The 20452-nt window shown below is 44.7% G+C and overlaps 2 protein-coding genes across 3 annotated transcripts in view; one reads left to right on the top strand and one right to left on the bottom strand.

Annotated features, from left to right (window-relative positions):
- VILL (villin like) overlaps positions 1-6697 on the top strand; it is a 55083-nt gene extending 48386 nt beyond the window's left edge. Inside the window, exons 19-20 of the mRNA XM_074946375.1 lie at positions 2773-3033; positions 4651-6697. Coding sequence (XP_074802476.1) covers positions 2773-3033; positions 4651-4764 — 375 coding nt within the window. The 3' untranslated portion in view covers positions 4765-6697. The remainder of the gene's footprint in view (positions 1-2772; positions 3034-4650) is intronic.
- An 8293-nt stretch (positions 6698-14990) lies between these two features.
- PLCD1 (phospholipase C delta 1) overlaps positions 14991-20452 on the bottom strand; it is a 101573-nt gene continuing 96111 nt past the window's right edge. For both annotated transcript variants that reach the window (XM_074946374.1, XM_074946373.1), the window contains exon 15: positions 14991-20119. In XM_074946374.1, the coding sequence (XP_074802475.1) occupies positions 20028-20119 (92 nt within the window). In that variant the 3' untranslated portion in view covers positions 14991-20027. The remainder of the gene's footprint in view (positions 20120-20452) is intronic.

Genomic DNA, 20452 nt, shown 5'->3' with positions numbered 1-20452 from the left:
ATTTGCACCTTGTTTCCAGTCTGAATTTGTCTAGCTTCAACTTCCAGCCACTGGATTGTGTTAGACCTTTCTCCACTAGTCTGAAGAGCTCATTATTAAATATTTGTTCCCCATGTAGGTAGCTACAGACTGTAATCAAGTCACCCCTTAAACTTCTCTTTATTAAGCTAAATAAATTGAGCTCTTTGAGTCAGTCATTATAAGACAGGTTTTATATCCTTTTTAATCATTCTCACGGCTCGTCTCTGAACCATCTCTAATTTATCAACATCCTTCTTGAATTGTGGACACCAGAACTGGACACAGTATTCCAGAAGCAGTCACACCAGTGCCAAATACAGAGGTAAAATAACCTCTCTACTCCTACTCAAGGTTCCCTAATTTATACATCCCTGGATTGCATTAGATTCTTTGGCCACAGAGTCACAGTGGGAGTTCATGTTCACTTGATTATCCACCATAACCCCCGAATCTTTTTCAGAGTCACTGATAGTCCCTCATCTTATAAGTACGACCTACTGTCTTTTTTCCTAAATGTATACATTTACATTTAGCCATATTAAAATGCATACTATTTGCTTGCACCCAGTTTACCAAGCGATCTGCATAGCTCTGAATCAGTGACTTGTACTCTTCGTTATTTACCACTCCCCCAATTTTTGTGTCATCTGCAAACATTATTAGTAATCATTTTATGTTTTCTTGCAGGTCATCGATAAAAATGTTAAATAGCATAGGGCCAAGAACTGATCCCTGCGAGATCCCACTGGAAAAACAACCGCTTAATGACAATTTCCCATTTACAGTTACATTTTGCGACCTATCAGTTAGTCAGCTTTTAATCCATTTAATGTGTGTCATGTTAATTTCATATCATTCTAGCTTTTAAGCAAAATGTCCTGTGATACCAACTCAAACGCCTTACAGAAGTCTATTTTGTCAACACTATTACCTTTATCAACCAAACGTGATCTGATCAAAAAAGATATCAAGTTAGTTTGACAGGATCTATTTTCCATCAATCCATGTTGATTGGCATTAATTACATTACCCTCCTTTAATTCTTTATTAATTGAGTCCTGCATCATCTGCTCCATTATCTTGCCTAAGATCGATGTCAGGCTGCAGCTTACCCAGGTCATCCCGTTTACCGTTGTCAAATATTGGCTCAGCAATAACATTCTTCCAATCTTCTGGAACGTACCTAGTACTCCAAGGCTTACTGAAAATCAGCATTAGTGGTCCAGTGAGCTCCTTGGCTGGTTCTTTTAAAATTCTTGGATGCAAGTTATTTGGACCTGCTGATTTTAAAATATCTAACTGCAGTAGTTTTTTGTCTTACATCCTCCAGAGATACTAGCAAAATGGAAAGAGTATTATCATCATCATATGATGGGAGTATATCATCTTTTTCCCCCCAAATACAGAACCAAAATATTTATTAAACACTTCAGCCTTTTTTGAATTATTAGTGATAAATATACCATTTCCATCTTGTAATGGACCTGTATCATTGACAGGATTCTTTTTGTTCCTAATATATTTTAAAAACTTCTTGTTGGCCTTAACTCCGCTGGCCATAAATTTCTCCTAGTGTCCCTTTGCTTCCCTTATCAATTTTCTACAGTTTCTAACATGTCATTTATACTCATTACTATCAAGTTCCCCTTTCTTCTATTTGTTATATTCTTTATTTTTATTGGGGTTTTATAATGTAATGCACTGGTTAGAGTAGTAAATGTGAAGCCACAGTGTCTAGGTTATTGTATGGTCTCAAAGTATTACCTGTGTGTCTTTGTGTAACTCTGTGAAATAGGTATAATGATCTGTACCTTCTGTACTACACATAGCTCCCATGGGCTTCAACCACAGCTGCACAAAGGCATCTGATGGCATGGCTTGGCCTTCTGGACAGCTGCTATATAAGTTACATATAAAAAAAAAAAAAACAATGGGCAGGGATCTTTGGTGGAGCAGTTTGTACTGGCAGTGCAATCTCAGCACTAGGCACTGCTATTAATGATGGTGAAGAGATGCCAAGTACCAATGATAAATGTATGGATTCAACGGGGACGGTCTTGTTCTATATTTGTACAGCACCTGGCGCTATGGGGTCCTGGTCTGTGACGGGCTCCTGGGTGCAACTGCAAAACAAAAAAATAAATAAAAATAGGATTACGGTATTCAAAATTTTAGCTGGATTGGTTAGCTGTGATTGGTCACATGGTATTGTTTCCATCCCCTGATTGGATCAGTGTGACTTTTAGAAGGAGGGCAGGGAGACACTACTGGCCAGCCAGTTTTGAACCACGCAGGGAGAGACAGCAGTCTGGGGAGAGAAAGTAGATGAGCATGACAATTTAGAAAACTTCTGACCTTTTCCTTGATGGCTTACGCAGGCCTTTGCCAAGGCGTCATGAGTAGAAAAGCCAGGCTGCTGTAAGCGGTATTGACCGGATATTTATAAAGTTTACAATCACCATGGCATCTGGGTTCTAACACCATGACATGATGTCTGATGATTGAGGGGAAGCTGCTATATTGAATAATATTACGGGCTACCAGTTCTCTCTGCAGCTTGAGGGTCCTTAGCAATGGACCAATAGGTCCTGACCCCTCCCCTTTGATATTTTAACCCAACTTATCGCCTGCTAAGAAAAGACCCACCTGCCCCAGGCAGGAATAAACATCCCAGGAAATCACAAAGTCATCCACAGGTCTATTGCACCTGCCCAACGTCACTGTACTGACAGGCTTTCCTGTACCTCGCAGGATCTTAACAATGCCAGTCTGAACAAGAGAAACGCAAACAGTAAACCTGCCAGCCCCACTGGTTCGAGAATGGAGAGAACTTCGCCTGCACATAAACCACACCCCAGCAGCAGGGTCAACAGCACCAGCGACTGTCAGAACAACTATGCCCCTTCGGTAGTCTCAGCAGTAACAAATGGAAATGAAGCCTATCCCAGAGAGGTGCTGATCAACAAGACAGTGGATGAACTTCCAGAAGCCGTGGACCCCGCTAAAAAAGAGGTGAGGGAATTATCTGAGCATTGAGTTGATATCGTTCCAGTTGCACATTGAACTTAGTTGAAATGATCGGCTACGTGAGACCTATTGCTCTCTAGGTTTATTAAGCTTTGCTTCAGGCTAAGGGAGTTCACTGAATAACCGAGGAAAGGCTAGACAATAGATTATTAGGGTGATCATCATACTAAACACAAGGGTGATTGTTCAGTAAAGCTGATTAAAAGCTGGGCTTTCTGTCTCATGGGAAATTCTAATATCTCTATACTTGTTTTCATCCCAGATTGGGACAAAAAGGTGAAATATTGAAACTTTCCTCAGAAGAAACGTTTCCAAAACTCATTGATTCAGAAATATGTAAATGTTTCATTTTGACACTTTCAGTTGAAATAAAAGATTTCTGTATGTCTATAGTTCAGCCAGGGTACAAGGCCCATATCGGACATGGGCACTAGGGATCCAGAACTACAACTCCCAGGAGGCGCTATGGCACAGAGATTAAGGTTGACCCCAAATGAAATGAAGAGTTTTGTTTTGTGTTGACAAAATCAAATGTTTCATTTAGATTTTCCGCCGCAGAAAATTCTGCAAAATTGGATCTCTTCCCTTGGAAAACAGATGGTAATGAAACCCCATTCTCGGATGGGCAAAGGTTGCATTCAGAATTTTTCTTCTGGCCCTAATGTTTGTGCACCATCCCTGCATGATCCAGGCTCAACAAGGGTTTAATCATCTGGGGACAGCATGTCTGATAGCAATTGACAGTGTCAGAAAGGGGTATCCGTCTTCATCTGAACTTTTAGCGCCACAGTGCAAGTGTACCTGTTGAGCTAATGTTCACACTGGAGCTGTTCAGTAAATGGGTGTTTTCTCTCCTGTGCAAAACCTTCAATGCAAACAAAAACACTTGTTTGTTTTCTACAGAGTTTTTTGGATTTCCATTGGAAACCTGAAAATCAAACCTTTTTGAAACCTTTTTTGTTTTCAGCAACTGGGAAATTTCAGCTGGTTGAGCAAAAATTTTTGGTTTCACTGAAAACTTTCACCCGAAAACCTCCCCAAAATGTTGTCCTGTAGAAATTTCTATTTTGACAAAATAGCCATTTTCCGTTAAAAAAAAAAAACCAAAACCCAACAATGAACTTTAATGGAAACATTTCAGCCATGGGGGACATTTAGCTGGGTGCAAAGGGCTGGTGTGAGATCTATGCACCAATTAAGTCCTATTTGAGCTGCCAGTCAGGACCTAAGTGGTACATAGGCCTTGTATGGACTTCTGCAAAGGGATGAATTTCGCCCACTCTGCATAATGGTTGTTCTGGGTGCATTGTGCATAAGGAAGCAGTAATGAAGGGGGAGTGTATGCACATTCCAAATTACTAGCTCCACCTCACGCTTCTGGGCATGTCATAATTCTACTCTATTCAGCCCATCACATGCCTTTAGGCTGTAAACTCAGTGGGGCAAGGAAGTGTGTGCTTGTCGCACTTCACTCCTTGTGTGGTGCTGTGTACATCAGTAGCACTGTGGAGGGCACCACTTCAATTTTAGGATTCTACAGAGGGGTGTAAACTTCATCCTATACAAAAGATACTAACTGAGGGTGACTGTTTTCCTCTGCAGTTCTATCTATCTGATGCAGACTTCCACGATATCTTTGGGAAATCCAAGGATGAGTTCTACCAGATGCCCAGATGGAAGCAGCAGAACGAGAAGAAACAGCATGGACTGTTTTGAAGCAGAGACTGTCCTGCACCTGCTGGCTGTGGAATGAAATCATGATTTCAGTAGCCACAGGAGGGGAATGCAGATACTTGTCAAAAAAAACCTATGCAGAAACCAAAACCAATCCACCCAAACCAGGCCAAGCACAGCTGCAACCTCTAGAGTCAGACAAGCTTTATTGAACTGCTCTTCCTGCCTCCCAGCAAACAGTGGAAATTAGAGAGCCATCTCCTGAAGATTTGACTCAGTGCTTTGATATTTTCTTGCCAGTTTTGTACCATTATTGCCAGTAGCTGCAAAGACCTGTCAGTGTAGAATTAGTGCATTGTACGCAGTGTGACAGTTGCCACATTTTCATTGTGGAACATAAATACTGCATGGTAGGTTGCTCAATTGTCAGGTTTGAGATGAGGCAGGACAAATACAAAGATGTAGTGGGAACTGGAGTAGCCGAAGTAGAGTAGATGAGTGATACTTTCAGATTGACAACTTCCAGCTCCCACAAGTGGCTTTTTCCCAGTAAGGAATAAGGATAATAAATGTTTGAGTAAAATTCATCAGAACCTGGCTCAAAAAATAACATTTTTAATTTATTAAATGACTTAAATTTGAAAAGAAAGCACAGACATAGAGCCAGGGGCTGCTGTCAATTTCCAGAGCTGGGTCAGGCCCTGATTTTTACCATCCGAGCTGTGTGCTGAATCCTTGCTCCGTACAGAGCCCTATTAACACGAGTGGATTCACGTCCTGGATTCACACTGATATAAGGGTCTGCCCATGTGCATCCGATTGCAGGATTGGAGTCTTAGGGAAGCTATTAGGTTTTCACTGGTATAACCAGCAGCAGAAAGTGGTCCTTTGATGCTTTTGTCTCCACAGGGCCTCTCTCGATCTCTCTGCCCCCACATTCTGCTCTGGGTACAAAGAGCACATTCCATATCACTTTTTGAATTTTGATTTGGGGCACATGGGTGATTACAATTTAATGGATCCAGCTGTAAAAAATCAATGTGACCATGGCTCCAGTTTCAGCTTTGTTCCGTTCAAACCCAAGCAGTGATTGCACATAAACAACCAAAAGTCATGCTTTAAGGGTGTTCTTAATAAAAACGCGTGCGATGGGTTCATTTCAGTAGGGGAAACTCTGCCCATCTGAGAGAACTACTGGCCCACACCTCCCACCAGTAAATAGCCTGGCGATTTTGTGGGTGGGTGATGAGATTTCTAAAAAATAATTTTGTGATCATGTCTGGCTGGAGTGTCAGCCCGCAGCTGGAAAACTTGTCTTTCCCCGGAGCAGGTATAACACAGGTCATAGAATTGCAAGCTTCCCCTCCAATACTCTGCTAATATACCATTCGCCTGATATAAAGGAACACCTCTGGAAGCGAGAGGAGGTACTTCATTTCCTTTCGTGCCCATTTGGTAATTGGGCTGGTGTGATGGGGTTCCTGGAGTGCAACCTGAACAAGGGATCACTGAGCCCTCTGTCCCCCCAACCTGGGCTCCCTCTCACACTGTGATGCTGTTGGCAAGCTACAAACCTCTGGCAGGTACGGCACTTACACAGACATCCTCAGGCAGGGACACGCCCAACTGAGTTACCTGAATGCTTTTCCCAGCCACTCATGAACTAACAATAGAGAGGCTTCAGCCAATTCCCCCCCACTCCCCAGCCTTGCACCTCAGAGTTGTGCTGCCTTGCCCCGGTCAGAAGCCTGATCAGTATCAGTTCATTACCCAGTCAGCCCCCTCCCTCGATGTGGAGAGGACACACACTAGCCTTTGTAAACTGAGCTGAGATTTCCCAAGCACTTCAACCAAAACCCACGGTTTCAGGTAAAATATAAAACACATTAACTACAGAAAGGTAGATTTTAAGTGATTGTAAGTAGTAAGCGTAGAGATCAATGTTGGTTACCTAAGAAATAAAAATGAATTTGCAGTCTGAGTTCTCTAAACTAAACAAGATTTGAATCAAGCAGTGCCTCACCCTGGCAGATGGTACAAACAGGCCACAGAACTTCAATACACAGGCTGGAACTCTCCTCCAGCCCGGGACCACCCTCCCCAGTTCAGTCTTTATCCTCCTGATGTGTTCCCAGGTGTTGAGTTGTGGGGGGAGTGAGGCCCAGTCATGATGTCATTTCCCCGCTTTATAATTTCTTCCAGTTTGCTGGAAAGACCTATGCTTGTGACGTGTGGGTCCGCCCCCCCTTCGTCAAGGATTCTCCATTATCTATGTGTGCTATCTGTGGAGTCTTCTGGGATGGTCATTGGGAGCATGGATTCTCTTTAAAGGGGCCATCAGAGCATCTGGCTCTTCCATTGTTGTATCTGAAAGGCTGGTTGTGGGTGTACCCAACCTCATTATGTAGTTCAGTAACATGCACATAAAACTTCATAACTTCCCATACAACGGTAGTACATACAATCCAACAGGATATTAATGTTCAACAGATACAGATGTCAAATGGTACCTCACAAGGTGCACTTTGTACAAAACATATCATTAATTATATGATGGTGGTGAATAGGGGGTTTCCAGGGTGTTGCTTTGAGGTACAGCATGCCACACCTGGCTTCTGCATCTGTTCAAAATATGAGTGATTTTAATCATTTTTTATTTAACGAGTTTTCTTATTATTTGTAGTAACATAGCACCAGGTGCTCTGGACCCTTGTCCATTTTAGAACTGGACTAAGGCCCCTAAGGAACTTTTAGTGCACACCAGCAGGGTCTACATGGGTCAATTAGTGTGCAACATGGTGCACTTTAGAAATCATAGTGTGCATTAGTGTACAGTGTAGACAATCCTTTACGCCAACAACTCATATCATATAGGCCACCAACTAGCCAACAGATGGTAACAAATTTTGGTTGCTGCGGAGCTACGCTGGATTGGAATTGGTGACCTCAAGGTGATAGGTTCTAAACAGTCTTGTATTTAAGAAGTGGCAACATTCTTCATTCTGGTTTCATACTCAATACCTGAATATTTATTTTCTGTGTTATTGATGTCCCTGTTTTGCTTTAAAAGCCTGATCCAAAGATCATCGAAGTCAATGGGAGGGGGGGATCTATGATGCACAGGGCACAGCCAGCAGGGCTACAACAATACTGCACATTCAGGCATCAGACAATTGACATACAAATGGCCACACTGGATCAAACCAATGGTCCGTCTAGCCCAGTATCCTGTCTTCCATCAGTGGCTGGTGCCAGATGCTTCAAAGGGAATGAACAAAACAGGGAAATTTATCAAGTGATCCATCCAGTCCCAGCTTCTGACAGTCAGAGGTTTATGGTTGCCCAGAGCATGGGGGTTGCATCCCTGACCATCTTGGCTAATAACAAGTGATGGATCTATCCTCCATGAACTTATTTGACTCTTTCTTGAGCCCAGTTATACTTTGGGCCTTCACAATGTCCCCTGGCAATGAATTCCACAGGTTGACAATGCATTGTGTGAAGATGTTTGTTTTTAAACCCACTGTCTATTAATTTGATTGGGTGACCCCTGGTTTTGGTGCTAAGTGAAGGGGTAAACTATTCTTCCTTATTCACTTGCTCGACATCATTCATGATTGAATAAACCTCTATCAAATCTCCCCTTTAGTCATCTCTTTTCTAAGGTGAACGGTCACAGACTTTTTAATCTCTCCTTGTATAGAAGCTGTTCCCTACCCCTAATCATTTTTGTTGCCTTTCTCTCTACTTTTTCCAATTCTATTATATCTTTTTGGAGATGGGGCAATCAGAGCTACACACAGTATTCAAGGTGTGGGTGTGCGATGGATTTATATAGTGGCATTATGATATTTTTGGTCTTATTGTCTATCCCTTTTGTAATGGTTCCTAACATTCTACTAGCTTTTTTGATGGCCACTGTACATTGAGCAGATGTTTTCAGAGAACTATCCACAGTGACTCCAAGATCTCTTTCTTAAGTGGTAAAAGCTCATTTTTACCTCTTCACTTGGTATGTGTATTTGGGATTATGTTTTCCAGTGAACATTATTTCACATTTATCAACATTGAATTTCATCTGCCATTTTGTTGCCCAGTCATCCAGTTTTGTGAGATTTCTTTGTAACTTCCCAATCAGCTTTGGACTTAACTATCTTGAGTAATTTTGTATCATCTGCAAACTTTGCTACCTCACTGCTTACCCTTTTTACAGCTCATTTATGAACAGCACTAGTCCTAGCACAGATGCTTGGAAGACTCTTCTGTTCACCTCTCTCCATTGTGAAAACTGACCATTTATTCCTACCCTTTGTTTCCTATTTTGTAACCAGTTACTGATCCATGAGAAGACCTTCCCTCTCATCCCATTATGGCTTACTTTGCCTAAGAGCCTTTGGTGAGGGATCTTGTCAAAGGCTTTCTGAAAGTTCAAGGGCACTGGACCAACTGGATCACCCTTGTCCACGTTTGTTGACACCCTCAAAGAATTCTAATAGATTGGTGAGGCTTGATTTCCCTTTACAAAAGCTGTGTTGATGCCTCCTCAACATACTGTGTTTGGCAATGTGTCTGATCATTCTGTTCTTTACTATACTTTCAGCCAATTTGCCTGGTACTGAAGCTAGGTTTGCCAGCTTGTAATTGCCAGGATTAGCCCTGGAGACTTTTTTTAGAAATGGGCATTACAAGAGCTATTCTCTAATCATCTGGTACAGAGGCTGATTTAAGGGATAGGTTACAGACCACATACTGCAATTTCGTATTTGAGTTCCTTCAGAGCACTTGGGTGAATGCCATCTGACCTTGGTGACGTACTACTGTTCAATTTATCAATTTGTTTCAAAACCTCCTCTACTGCCATCTCAATCTAGGGCAGTTCCTCACATTTGTAACTTAAAAAGAATGGCTCAGGGGTAGGAATGTCCCTCACACCCTCTGCAGTGAAGACTGTGGCAAAGAATTCATTTAGCTTGTCTGCAATGGCCTTGTCTTCTGTGAGTGCTCCTTTACCTTCCTCATTCAGTGGCCCCACTGATTATGTAGCAGGCTTCCTGCTTCTGACATTCTGCTTCCACGACACCATATTGGCATGAAAAGTTCTGTAGGTGTTGCCAGGCTGTAAGAAGAAAGCCAGACTCGGAGGTGGCTCTGGTTCACCAAGGATGTGTGTGTTTAAGGTGTGATTCCCTGTGGTCATATGTCAGCAATTCCTGATCGCATGGCAGGTTACTACCGAGCATGAGACCGTTCCCCCTTTCTCCCACTGTTTTTTCTCATTGCTTTTTGATACCTGCTGTGAATCACAGCAACTCTGACTCACTAGAGGCTAAACCCCATACTTGTTTTTAGATGATGGAATCTAACTTTTCTGATGTATTTAGAGTGGGCAGCGCCTCCATCACATATGCCAGGACTCCAGACATTGTCTGGCAGTTCAAATAGTGGAAGTTAATGGGTGTTTTAGCTACTCACTGACTTCATCTCATTGAATGCTATGGTCAATCAGAACGGCAGGTAATCATCAGCAAGGGGGCTCAGAACAGGATAGAAGGGAACTTTTGACCCCTTGTCAAACCTGCTGTATAGTGCTCACCTCAGAGGAACTGATCAAATTGACCTAGCATCTACCTATGTAAAATCTCCCCTGGCTGGGACATAGGTGGGGCTCATACCAGCGACCTCCCTCATACCATGAGCCTCTACTGCTTGAGCGACATGGTTGGTTAGCATGAGAGCTGTAACTGACTCAACTGTTACATGTTCCAGCCCCTAGAGGGCGACAGAGCTACAGTGTTCGTTATACTAACACATTCTAACTTGGTAACGCTTACCTCAGTTTTTTGTGTTTTAGCTTGTGGCTAAAGAAAAAAAATCCAAATTATTAAGTAACAAGGGGATTGGCTGGCTCCTGTGATTGTTAGAGAAATTTCTAGAGCTTCTCTGGAGCTGGTTGAAAATGTCAGTGTTTCTTGGTCCAAAAAACAGTGTTTCACTGAAGACATTAAAAGAAAATTCATTTTTGATGAAAAAGTTGGGCTTTTCATGGGCAGAACTGAGGTCAACCACCCATCTGTCAGGGGTGGTCTAGGTACACCTGGTCCTGCCTCAGGACAGGGGGTTGGCCTAGATGACCTCACAGGGGTCCCTCCATCTCTACATTTCTATGAAAACAAAGTTTTTCAGCACCTGAAGACCAAGAGAGTCTTGGTTTTTCCAACAAAAGCCTGACCCTTTTAATGGGAACACCACCAACAAAAGAACCTTCCCAAATAGCTCTCAGTCACTGGTTCAAATCCAGCTCTTGTCAGGAGTGAGCAAAAGGTGTTGCCATTGGGGGTTCCAATCCCATTCCTGCTGACATCTGTACACCATGGTTGGCGTCAAGATTGGCAGTGCCTGCTGGCAGGCCCAGCATTGAATGCACTGTGGTAATGGAACTACTAAATTGCACCTGGAGGGAGTCCCTCTAGGTCAGAGCTCGGGCACAGGGGTGGGGGCTGAGTGAGGGAGCTCATCCTGTTTGCAGCCCACAGCGCCCACATTCTCTATAATACAGTGTCAGCTGGAGACCTCACAGCATGTTGCATAAAGGGTGATCGTCATTCTCCATCTTCCAGCAAGGTTAATGGAGACACAGAGGGTCAGAGTGAGAATTGGGTATAAGAGCCCTACTTTGACTCCCAACACTGGTTCATTCCAGTGGATCACAACTGCCCCTTTCCATCATGCTTACGCAGCTTTATCAGGATGATGAAAGTGTGGCTGTATAATACACTGGATGATCATGTCTCCTTTCAGTGCCTGACTCCAGCAACGCTAGAAGCCTGCTATTTACTCACCCCTAATGCCCTCTCCTTTAGATCAGAGGGTGTTGAGGTGTCTTGCTGTGAAGGTCCCAACCTCGCTAATAGCCATGTGTATATCACCCCTTTACAGTTAGACATGTCTAAAACCACATCCAGGTTCATGTTTTGACATCCAAATCAGCATCACCCAGAGCTGAGCTCTAAGGGCCAGATGTACAAAGGTATTTAGGCACCTAAAAATAGAAATAGGTGCCTAGCAGGTCTTATGAAAATACCTGCATTTGGTACCCAACTCCCCTTGACTTTCAGCACCTAAATACTTTTGTAAGTCTCGTCTTCAGTGCCCAGCACCAAAGTCAATAGGAACTTGATCAGGATCTAAACAACGTCCCAAGCAGAGTAGGAGGAAGAGCACAGACGACTCCCCAGAAGAATCTATTGGGGAAGCAAAGTGAGAGAGACAGTTTACGCAAGCAGCAAATAAGGAGCCGCATCAGCTAGACAAAGAAGAAATGGCAACAAGGATGTGGGGACAGCTATTGATGCATGAATAAGGAAGCAGGTGAAACAGAGGCACAAGTCACCCAGCTGTATAATCCAATTTTTATTGCATAATCATATCTATTTTGAACACCAAATATGATCAGTGTGTGTCATCCCTGAAAAGTGGTCAGACGGCTATGCCCAATTGTATTCCCTTCCTATACACATCGCATTTGTGTGACTTGCCCTTTGCAGCTCCACAATTAATCAATTACACATTGCTGCTCAATAGAGTGCAGTGAATCTTGCCTAAAAGCTTTGCCTGTGGGCCATAAGTATATCATCTGATTGATTCAGGAGAGATAGACATGCAATAGGATTTGGGAGATCAGTCTATTTCACTGCAGGTCACCTGCACTCTCGCTCTTGTAACACACAGGAAAATCCCAGTGAGAGGGTTAGTACTGTCACTCAAAAGCTGGTAGGAGATTTTTACAAACAATAAATCAAAGAGATATTTTAGCCCACTGCAGAAACATTGCTCTCGTCTCCTTTGTAGCTTGAGTGGCTTACTCAGCTGTATGTAGTTCATAAATGCAGAGAGAAATGGTCCTTCATGGGCACATATCTAGACTTATAACACTTCCCAGCAGTGTCTGACGGAGCATTCCACTTTCCTGCTGCTAGCCCAGCGATGCTGATCTGACATTCATATGGCGCTTTTCATCACAAAGGATCAAGAGAGCTTCACAAAACACCCTGAAAATTAGCCAGCAATTACTTCCCTCACCACCAGGCTGAACTGCAGCAGCTGTCGAACAGTGCACGGCCACGCTTCTGAACAGCTTTAGGGGAGGGAATGAAGAACCCACGCAAAGGGGAACAGGATCAGGCTGTTAATCCCTGCCCTAATACCCTTACTCTTAAGAAAATCAGTGGGGTCTTTAACAACCCCAGGTGAGTAGGACACTGGTGTAACATCTCCCCTACCCGAGCGGCTCACTGCCCCTTACCCTTCAGCTGGGTTGTCGCTTCCCCCCCCCCCCGTTTATCCACAGAACTTGCAGAACACAAGCTGCACCTGCAACCAGAGAGTACAGTGAGTCTCTCAACCAGAATGTTACTGCAGCGGGTCTAATCTCAACCTTAACCAGACACCAGCACAAAGTTTCAGGAGCCCCCTGAAACTAGCCTTAAAGAAAGGGCTGGGGGGCTGTGTAACCCACTGGTCAGTGTGTGTTATGCATCCTGCTCTGTGCCCAGTCCACAGACAGTGAATGTGGCAGCCCCAGCTACAGAGCCTCGGCTTTTTTAGCTTAAACTGTAGCAGCTCATGGTTTAGCTTGGGAGGTCCCAGGTTCAATCAGCAGATTCCAGGTGGCCGTCGTCAGAGCTGCAACCCTCTGGCCCTGTGTTGCAGTCCCCAATGTACTGCCATGCTAGTTATGATTTCCATATGGCTGAGAGTCTGCATTTCCTTTTGCATTTTCCGGGGCAAAGGCAGCAGCAGTATGTATGTGTTACTTGGGACACGCTGAGTGGAACAGAGAGACGCTCCAGCTATTCCCATGTCCTAGCTCAAAGCTTACACCCTCCTGGGGAGGCAGGTTCAGTGCCATATGCTGCACCTCTATAAACAGCCTAAAAATGATGCAGTCCCCCTAGATCAGAGAAGAACAAGCCACCAGCAGACATGTTCCTTCCTCCAACTAAGCTGACTATTTTCATTGCCCCTATTAGTGTGGTATGAGGCCGCTTTGTGCTCAGTGAGTTACAAATACAGTGTCTATTAAGACTTGTGTGCCGAGAGTATCTGTGTTTCTCATCAAAGAGCCACATGGCCTTAAGGGCTGGCTTTTGGCTAGATTGCCTTGATCCTTACATCACTAGTTTGAACACAGCCCAGCTTGCTAGCTGCCTGTTTCTCTTTAATGACATTTCCCCCCGCATATGAAGCTAACTAATGGGCACCACCCTGTGTGTGGAGGGTATTTCACAGATCACCCCTTTCTCTCTTGGGTAAATGTTGTCCTGAACCAGCCACCCTATTGGTGGGAGTGTGGGGATGACATCAGTGCTTCAGTTACTATGATCCTTCATTGCTGGCCATAGTTACATCAGGGTGTTTGAAGTGTGCTCAGATGCCTGGATTAGCCATAGCTCTATGGAAACCGCAGTCATTCCTTTCAAGCCCCTCCTTGCTGTGGACCCATTTAAGTCTAGCTACCTCATTCGAACGCTTTTGATTTCATTTTGGGGTTTGTCAGGATAAGGATCAATCAGAAACAGCTGAACCACCGAGTGATTTCAGAAAGAACCGGCACCCCCTCACCCGCTCATCTGGCTGAAGAGAAATGATCCACCAGGCTCCAGCTGAGAGATCACTGCCTTTGGCCTGAGACTTAGGGTGTCTGCACTGCAGAAGGGAGGTACGATTCCCAGCATGCATCAACTAGAGAGGCCACTTGCCTATTTTAAATCAGACAGTCCTCTTTGTGGGTGATTTGTCCCACATCCAGAACTGAAACAAAACCAGACATGGTTTTGTCTGGTATTGGACAGGGGACCCCATTTTGAGGAGCATGCCGCTCCACCCCAGCCAGTGCGACTGTACCCCTGCCTTAGTGGGTCACAACTGAGGATGTCAAAGTCAGGACAAACTGCTGAGAACAGGGCAAACACAACCCAAAACTGGTGGTTATTCTTTATAAGATATCCCAAACCAGCCAGAAAAGTAAACTCCTGTTTCACCACACTGCCTAAGAAGAAAACAAAGGCAGTTTCCTCAGGCATTCCAGTTCTTATATCACCACCAAAAACACTGGATTCAGAGATGAGTGGTTCTTTACAACCAGTCTCGTCAAATAAAAGGTTCCTCTGATCCCAAAGGACTAGCCACACACCCACGTCAATATATAACTTAGCTCTTACCCAAAAATCACGCTGATGACAATCCTTTAGTATCTAAAATCTAACGGTTTATTTATAAAAAGAAAGAAAGGTGAGAGTTAAAATTGGTTAAAGAAATCAGTTACATACAGTAATGGCAAAGTTCTTGGTTCAGGCTTGTAGCAGCGATGGAATAAACTGCTGGCTTAAGTCCAGTCTCTGGAGTACATCCACAGCTGGGATGGGTCGGTCAGTCCTTTGTTCAGAGCTTCCGTTTGTAGCAAAGTTCCTCCAGAGGTAAGAAGCAGGATTGAAGACAAAGTGGAGGTGTTTCCAGGGCCTTTTATAGATTGTGCCATGGGGTAGGCATCCCATTGTTCTTATTGTGGAAAATGACAGCAACAAGATGGCGTTTGGAGTCACATGGGCAAGTCACATGTCCAGGCCCAATTTCGCTCAGTCCTTTCAGGAAGCCTTTCCCTTCGCTCCAGACAGCACGTTTACATGACAGTTCACTCAGTGCAGACTGGCGTCTCGCATGGTCCATTGTCAACCAAGTGTCTCTTGATGAGCCACTTAATTTGAATAGCCCTCCAACATGTGCTGGCTAGCTCCCTTGTGGGCGGTACCTCAGGAGCCAACATTTGAAATCCAGGTATAGAGCCAATACTTTTATAACTTCAAATACAAACATGACACATGCATACAGATAGCATAATCATAACCAGCAACTCATAACCTTTTCATAGACACCTCACTCGACAACCTTTGTACAAGATTTGCTGCAAATATATAACCGTGGTTGCAACAATGATTTATATGGTCATATTTTAATCCGATAACCTCACAATCACGCACACTCGCACACACCATGCATGCATGGGCATGCTCTTCAAAATGGCATTCCCCCACGTGGCCCAGCCTCGCACGCACCATCATGCCAGCCGGGGGGCGGGGGCCTGCTGTCCCCAGATATCCTGGAACGTCTGGTATTCTGGGAATGCGTCCCTGGCCACCCTAGCAGAGACAGACATGCACTAACTCGGCTCGTTGCTGCATGGGCGGTGGCTAAGGAAGCCCCTCAAGCCCAAGCCCGCCTGCCCCCTTGTTGGGCCCAAGCGTGGGTGGCAGCCCAAGCAGCAGTGTCCATGCTGCTACTTTTAGCCACGCGAGCTCAAGTCTGGCTGCCCGGGCTGGGCAGCCCAGCCCAGCCGCAGTGCAGCTGTACCCTTAACTACCACAGCACTTTTCACACTTCGGGCTAGATTCACAAGGGGGATGTAGGCACCTAAGTCTAACATTCAGGCATCCCGTTCTTTCACTACACCACCGCTGAGCTGCCGCCTAACCCTCTAGTTGTCTGAAGTCCCCATCACGGCACTTACGTTTCTGTCAGTAAAGTCCCCATGGTGCCTACTATTCTGCTGGTGGGCAGGTGCGAAACCACCTGGCAGCTCAGTGCCCAGCTCACCTCTAAGCCCCAGCAGGATGCTCAAAGGAGGCTTCTCCCCCCACAGACTGCCTTTGCCGGGGCGGGTCGTCTCAGGCAGTGTCAGAGCACAGCGACTGGATTGGGGCCCCCACAAACCACAGCTGTGGTGGCTGTAGCAGAGCATTCTGCAGCAGGTCTCTCAAGTTCTCCTGCTGAAGCTGTTCCACTTTATATAAACAATTCAATAGCGAGCGGGGTCCAAGACCAACTTTACAGCCCAGTGGTCAGGGCCATCACCTGGGAGATAGGAGACCTGGCTTCAAGTCCCTGCTCAGAGTCAGACAAAGCTGGGATTTGAACTTGGGGCTCCCACTTCCCGGCTGAGTGCTCCAGTCAGTGGGGCATTGGGTATGGGGGCACCTCTATGATCTCCTTGGTTTGCCTTGATAAAGGACTAACCTGGTTTAGCAGAGGTAGACACCTCCCTCTGGCCTGGAGTTAGTTGAGGGGCAGGGCTTCAGCCACCTCCCTCTCCTCAGCACTTCCTATTAGCTAGCTTCGGCAGCTCCCCCCTCAGCAAGCTGGCATCTGTGAATCCCTTTTAGGTACCTCACTGTCCCCCATGCATGGTATAGGGAGCCTGGGTGCCTGACTTGGGGTTGCAAATTCCACTAGGCGGGACCCCGTTGGGAGTCTAGCCCCCACTATACATCTAAAATTTATTCATAGGGGCCAGATCTTGCAACGTCTGCCTCACACGCGTCACCCCACTGAAGTCCATGGTATGGCTTGTGTGAGTACGAGTTCCTGTAATGAAGGAGAGTTTTCAGGATGAGGGCACACAGATACAGGCTCTGCATAACACCACAACATTGTGCTTACAGAGCACTTGTCAGCTCATAGCACTTTACAACCAAGGTAAAGTCTCATGAGCCCTGTTTTACAAATGAGAAACTGAGGCACAGAGAGGCCATGCGGTTTTCTCACACATCACTACCACAAACCATCATAACCATACCCAGTGCCAGTACATTACTCGCTCCCCAATAGGGGCCTCATTTGCTGTGGCACAAGGGAGCAGTTGCCCCACCTAGGACCTTGGTTCCCCTCTGACTTTTAGGCACCTGCTATAAGCAGCAGATTTGGCCTGGTTTCCTCTCCAACAAGACAGAGGCAGCCGGGCCAAATTTGCAAGGCGCTGTGACTCTGTGCACCAGGTCGCAACGCCACTCACTCAGATTTGGCCTGGCAAATTTTTGGCCTCATGCTAGGGGGGCAACCATGCCAAATGCGCTGCCCCAAGCCTATGACGATGGGGCCGGCAGATTGCCTCAAGCAGCCGCTGGCCAGCCAAATAGAAAGTAGCCGCCACAGCCTGGGCCAATGCTGAGTGCAGAGAAAGCAGGGATGACCCAGGTTGGCTATTGGTGAGCCACCCCTGATACTGGCCCCCCCTCTAGGATGGGACTAACCCCTCAAAAGCAGCCACAGCCTCAGCAGGCAGGCGAAAGCAGGGATTCGGCTGTAGCTTTGGCTCTCCACTAATTTTTTTCTGACCCAACACTCCTGCTCCCAAGCAGTTACACAACACCCACCTGGAGTCTGAACTTCCTAAGCGGTCAAACACACGCATTGGCTGCCAGTTTATAACAAATCCATATGCTACAGGATGCCAGCATGAAAGTCCTGCTCTATCTGCTCCAAAAACAACTATTTGTCCTCTGGCTAAAAGGAAAGGTTATGCTCTGGCGGGGTTGTTTAGGGCTAAGATTGATGCCAAAGACCTGAGCAGCCTCTTTTATTAAGAGGCACCTGGGAAACCCAGGTTGGCCCTCTTGCTTGCCGCAAGACTATAAAAATGAATCATGGGCCTATGCTCTGGGAAATTTTGGTAAGCAGCTAGGGAAAGCAGAGTGAGCGATCAGGGTACTCCCGAACAGGGAGTGCTCTATAGCTTGAGTGCATTCTATTAAAGAGACCCTGTGCTAAGAAGCTGTTAGCTCGTGTAGCAATAGATGACCTTTGTAGAAAACAAGGCTATGCTGAAATATAGCTTACCTGCTTGTACTGCTGTCATGAGCACTTACACTCCCTTAGCTGCCAGTAACTAATTTAAAGTAAGGGTTTGGCTGGGTATTTTTAATGATTAGACACAAATCTGAAGTCCCCAAACAACAGTTAAACAGCTAATGGTTTAGAACACCAGCCAACAGCAGTGTCCAGAAGAACGGTTAACATATCTGCTAGCAAACACTGCAGCAAAATACATTTTCCACCAGACGACCTAATAAATAGAGGGGTTTTGTTGTGTTGGCTAAAGGTCACTCACCTGGGCTATTTTGGGCCAACGGCGTGTGGGGGAGTGAGTGGAACAGGACGCAAAGAGACACTGACATCTTTCCTTCACCCAATCGTTTTGTGCCTCTTATTGTGTCATGCATTAGCACAAAGTGAAACTGACTGAATATGAACGATGAAACAGATAAGGCCTACAATCTTCGGGCGTGCATTACAAGAAGTAACAAAAGAGTAGAAAGGATGAAAAATAAATCAGGTATTTTTCAGAATGCTTCCATTTTTAATAGTCTGAAGTATGATCAGTAACTCAAGTGTGGACAATTTTTGAAAATATATTATTTTCTCTCTACATTATTCCTCTAGCTCTGTAGCTGTATTTTGGAGAAAACAAAACAACCCACACACCTTCCTGCTTTCATTTTCAGAGAGCTGCCACCTCTTTTTACTGTGCTATGATGTTCGGTTCCATCCAGTGAAATAATAACCAGATAAACATTTAAAATTATTCTTTCTACTGCCTTTTTCTCAGCATCTCCTTATTCAAAAAGATGTTTTCCATACACATTGAAAATGTTTAACTTACTGTATTTAAAAACAACCTTCCATACCTTCACTTTTATACACTTACATTGTCTTTTGTGAAATTAAGTCTCTGTGGTCATCCTGTGTTTAAAAAAGAATCCCCCCACTTACAACTTCTTCTTTCCTTTGAAGAATGTGACTCAGCCCTGTTCATGCTGGATGCAAATAGCACATCCGTGGAGTAGTGTTCACATATTTTTTTCATCATATTACAAAATAAAAGTGATCTTTGTAGTGTAGCTTTTTATACTGTAGTAAAGAGGACAGAACTGTGTCTCAATTTAGGATTTAAAAGAGTGGAGGACGGGCCTGATCTGAAGCCAACAGGTGTCTGTCCACTGACTTCATTGGCCTTTGGATCAGGGCTTATTTGTCCACCGTATATTGCTTATACAAAGTTTCGATGTGCACCCTTACAATGACAAGGATGCAAGGGTCACATCTGCCCTCCATTGAACAAACACAATACCCTTAACTAAATCTAAAATCCATTTAAAATCCCTAAACTGCTCTATAAAAACAGAAGTAAAGTAATTAGAATTACCATTCATTAAAAATCAAAATGTGTTGAATAGTCTTATTAACAAAATCTCAACAGCAAGGTCAGAATATTTTCAGCATAATGAATGGAGGGTGTGTACAGAATAAAGGGTATTTTTAGCAGCATGGGAGTCAGGCTGCACTGACTTATACCTCTTCCAAGCCCAGAGAAGGCACTGGGGATTGCACAGGGTAGGGATAAGGGCAGATTTCGGTTCATTTTTAGTCTGTAGCAGTGTCCATTGATTCTTGAAAGATGGGTTTCTCTGCTGTTTCTAATTATTGTCCAGAATATTGATGTGCACAAAAAGCATGGCTGATGGATATGGGTCGCCATTCTTGGTCAAAAGATGAATGTGGCGGTAGCCTGGAATGAGTAAATATACAGACACGAGCGTTCAGTTTCAAGTCCTGATGTGGTTGCTACTCTGAATGTTTTACATGCAACAACATGGGATTGGATGTAAAGACGTGAGAAAGCTGCTTATTTTTCATACACAGGAGTAGGGGCATTTCTACTGCAATGCTAAAGAGTGACTGTCCCACATCACTTCCATTTCCTACGCCCGAGTCCTCTCCTTCCCTGACCTGTAACTTTGGGCCATATATAACAGGTACAATAGTGCACTGTGTTATGGTACAATACAGTGATATGGTATGGCTCCACAATTACACTTTACACCGCTTCTACAGCTCTTTC

Source organism: Natator depressus, chromosome 2 (assembly GCF_965152275.1).
Source record: "Natator depressus isolate rNatDep1 chromosome 2, rNatDep2.hap1, whole genome shotgun sequence".
Taxonomy (NCBI): Eukaryota; Metazoa; Chordata; order Testudines; family Cheloniidae; genus Natator; species Natator depressus.
The sequence above is the reverse complement of the archived record's forward strand: the minus strand, read 5'-3'. Positions and strand labels throughout refer to the sequence as shown.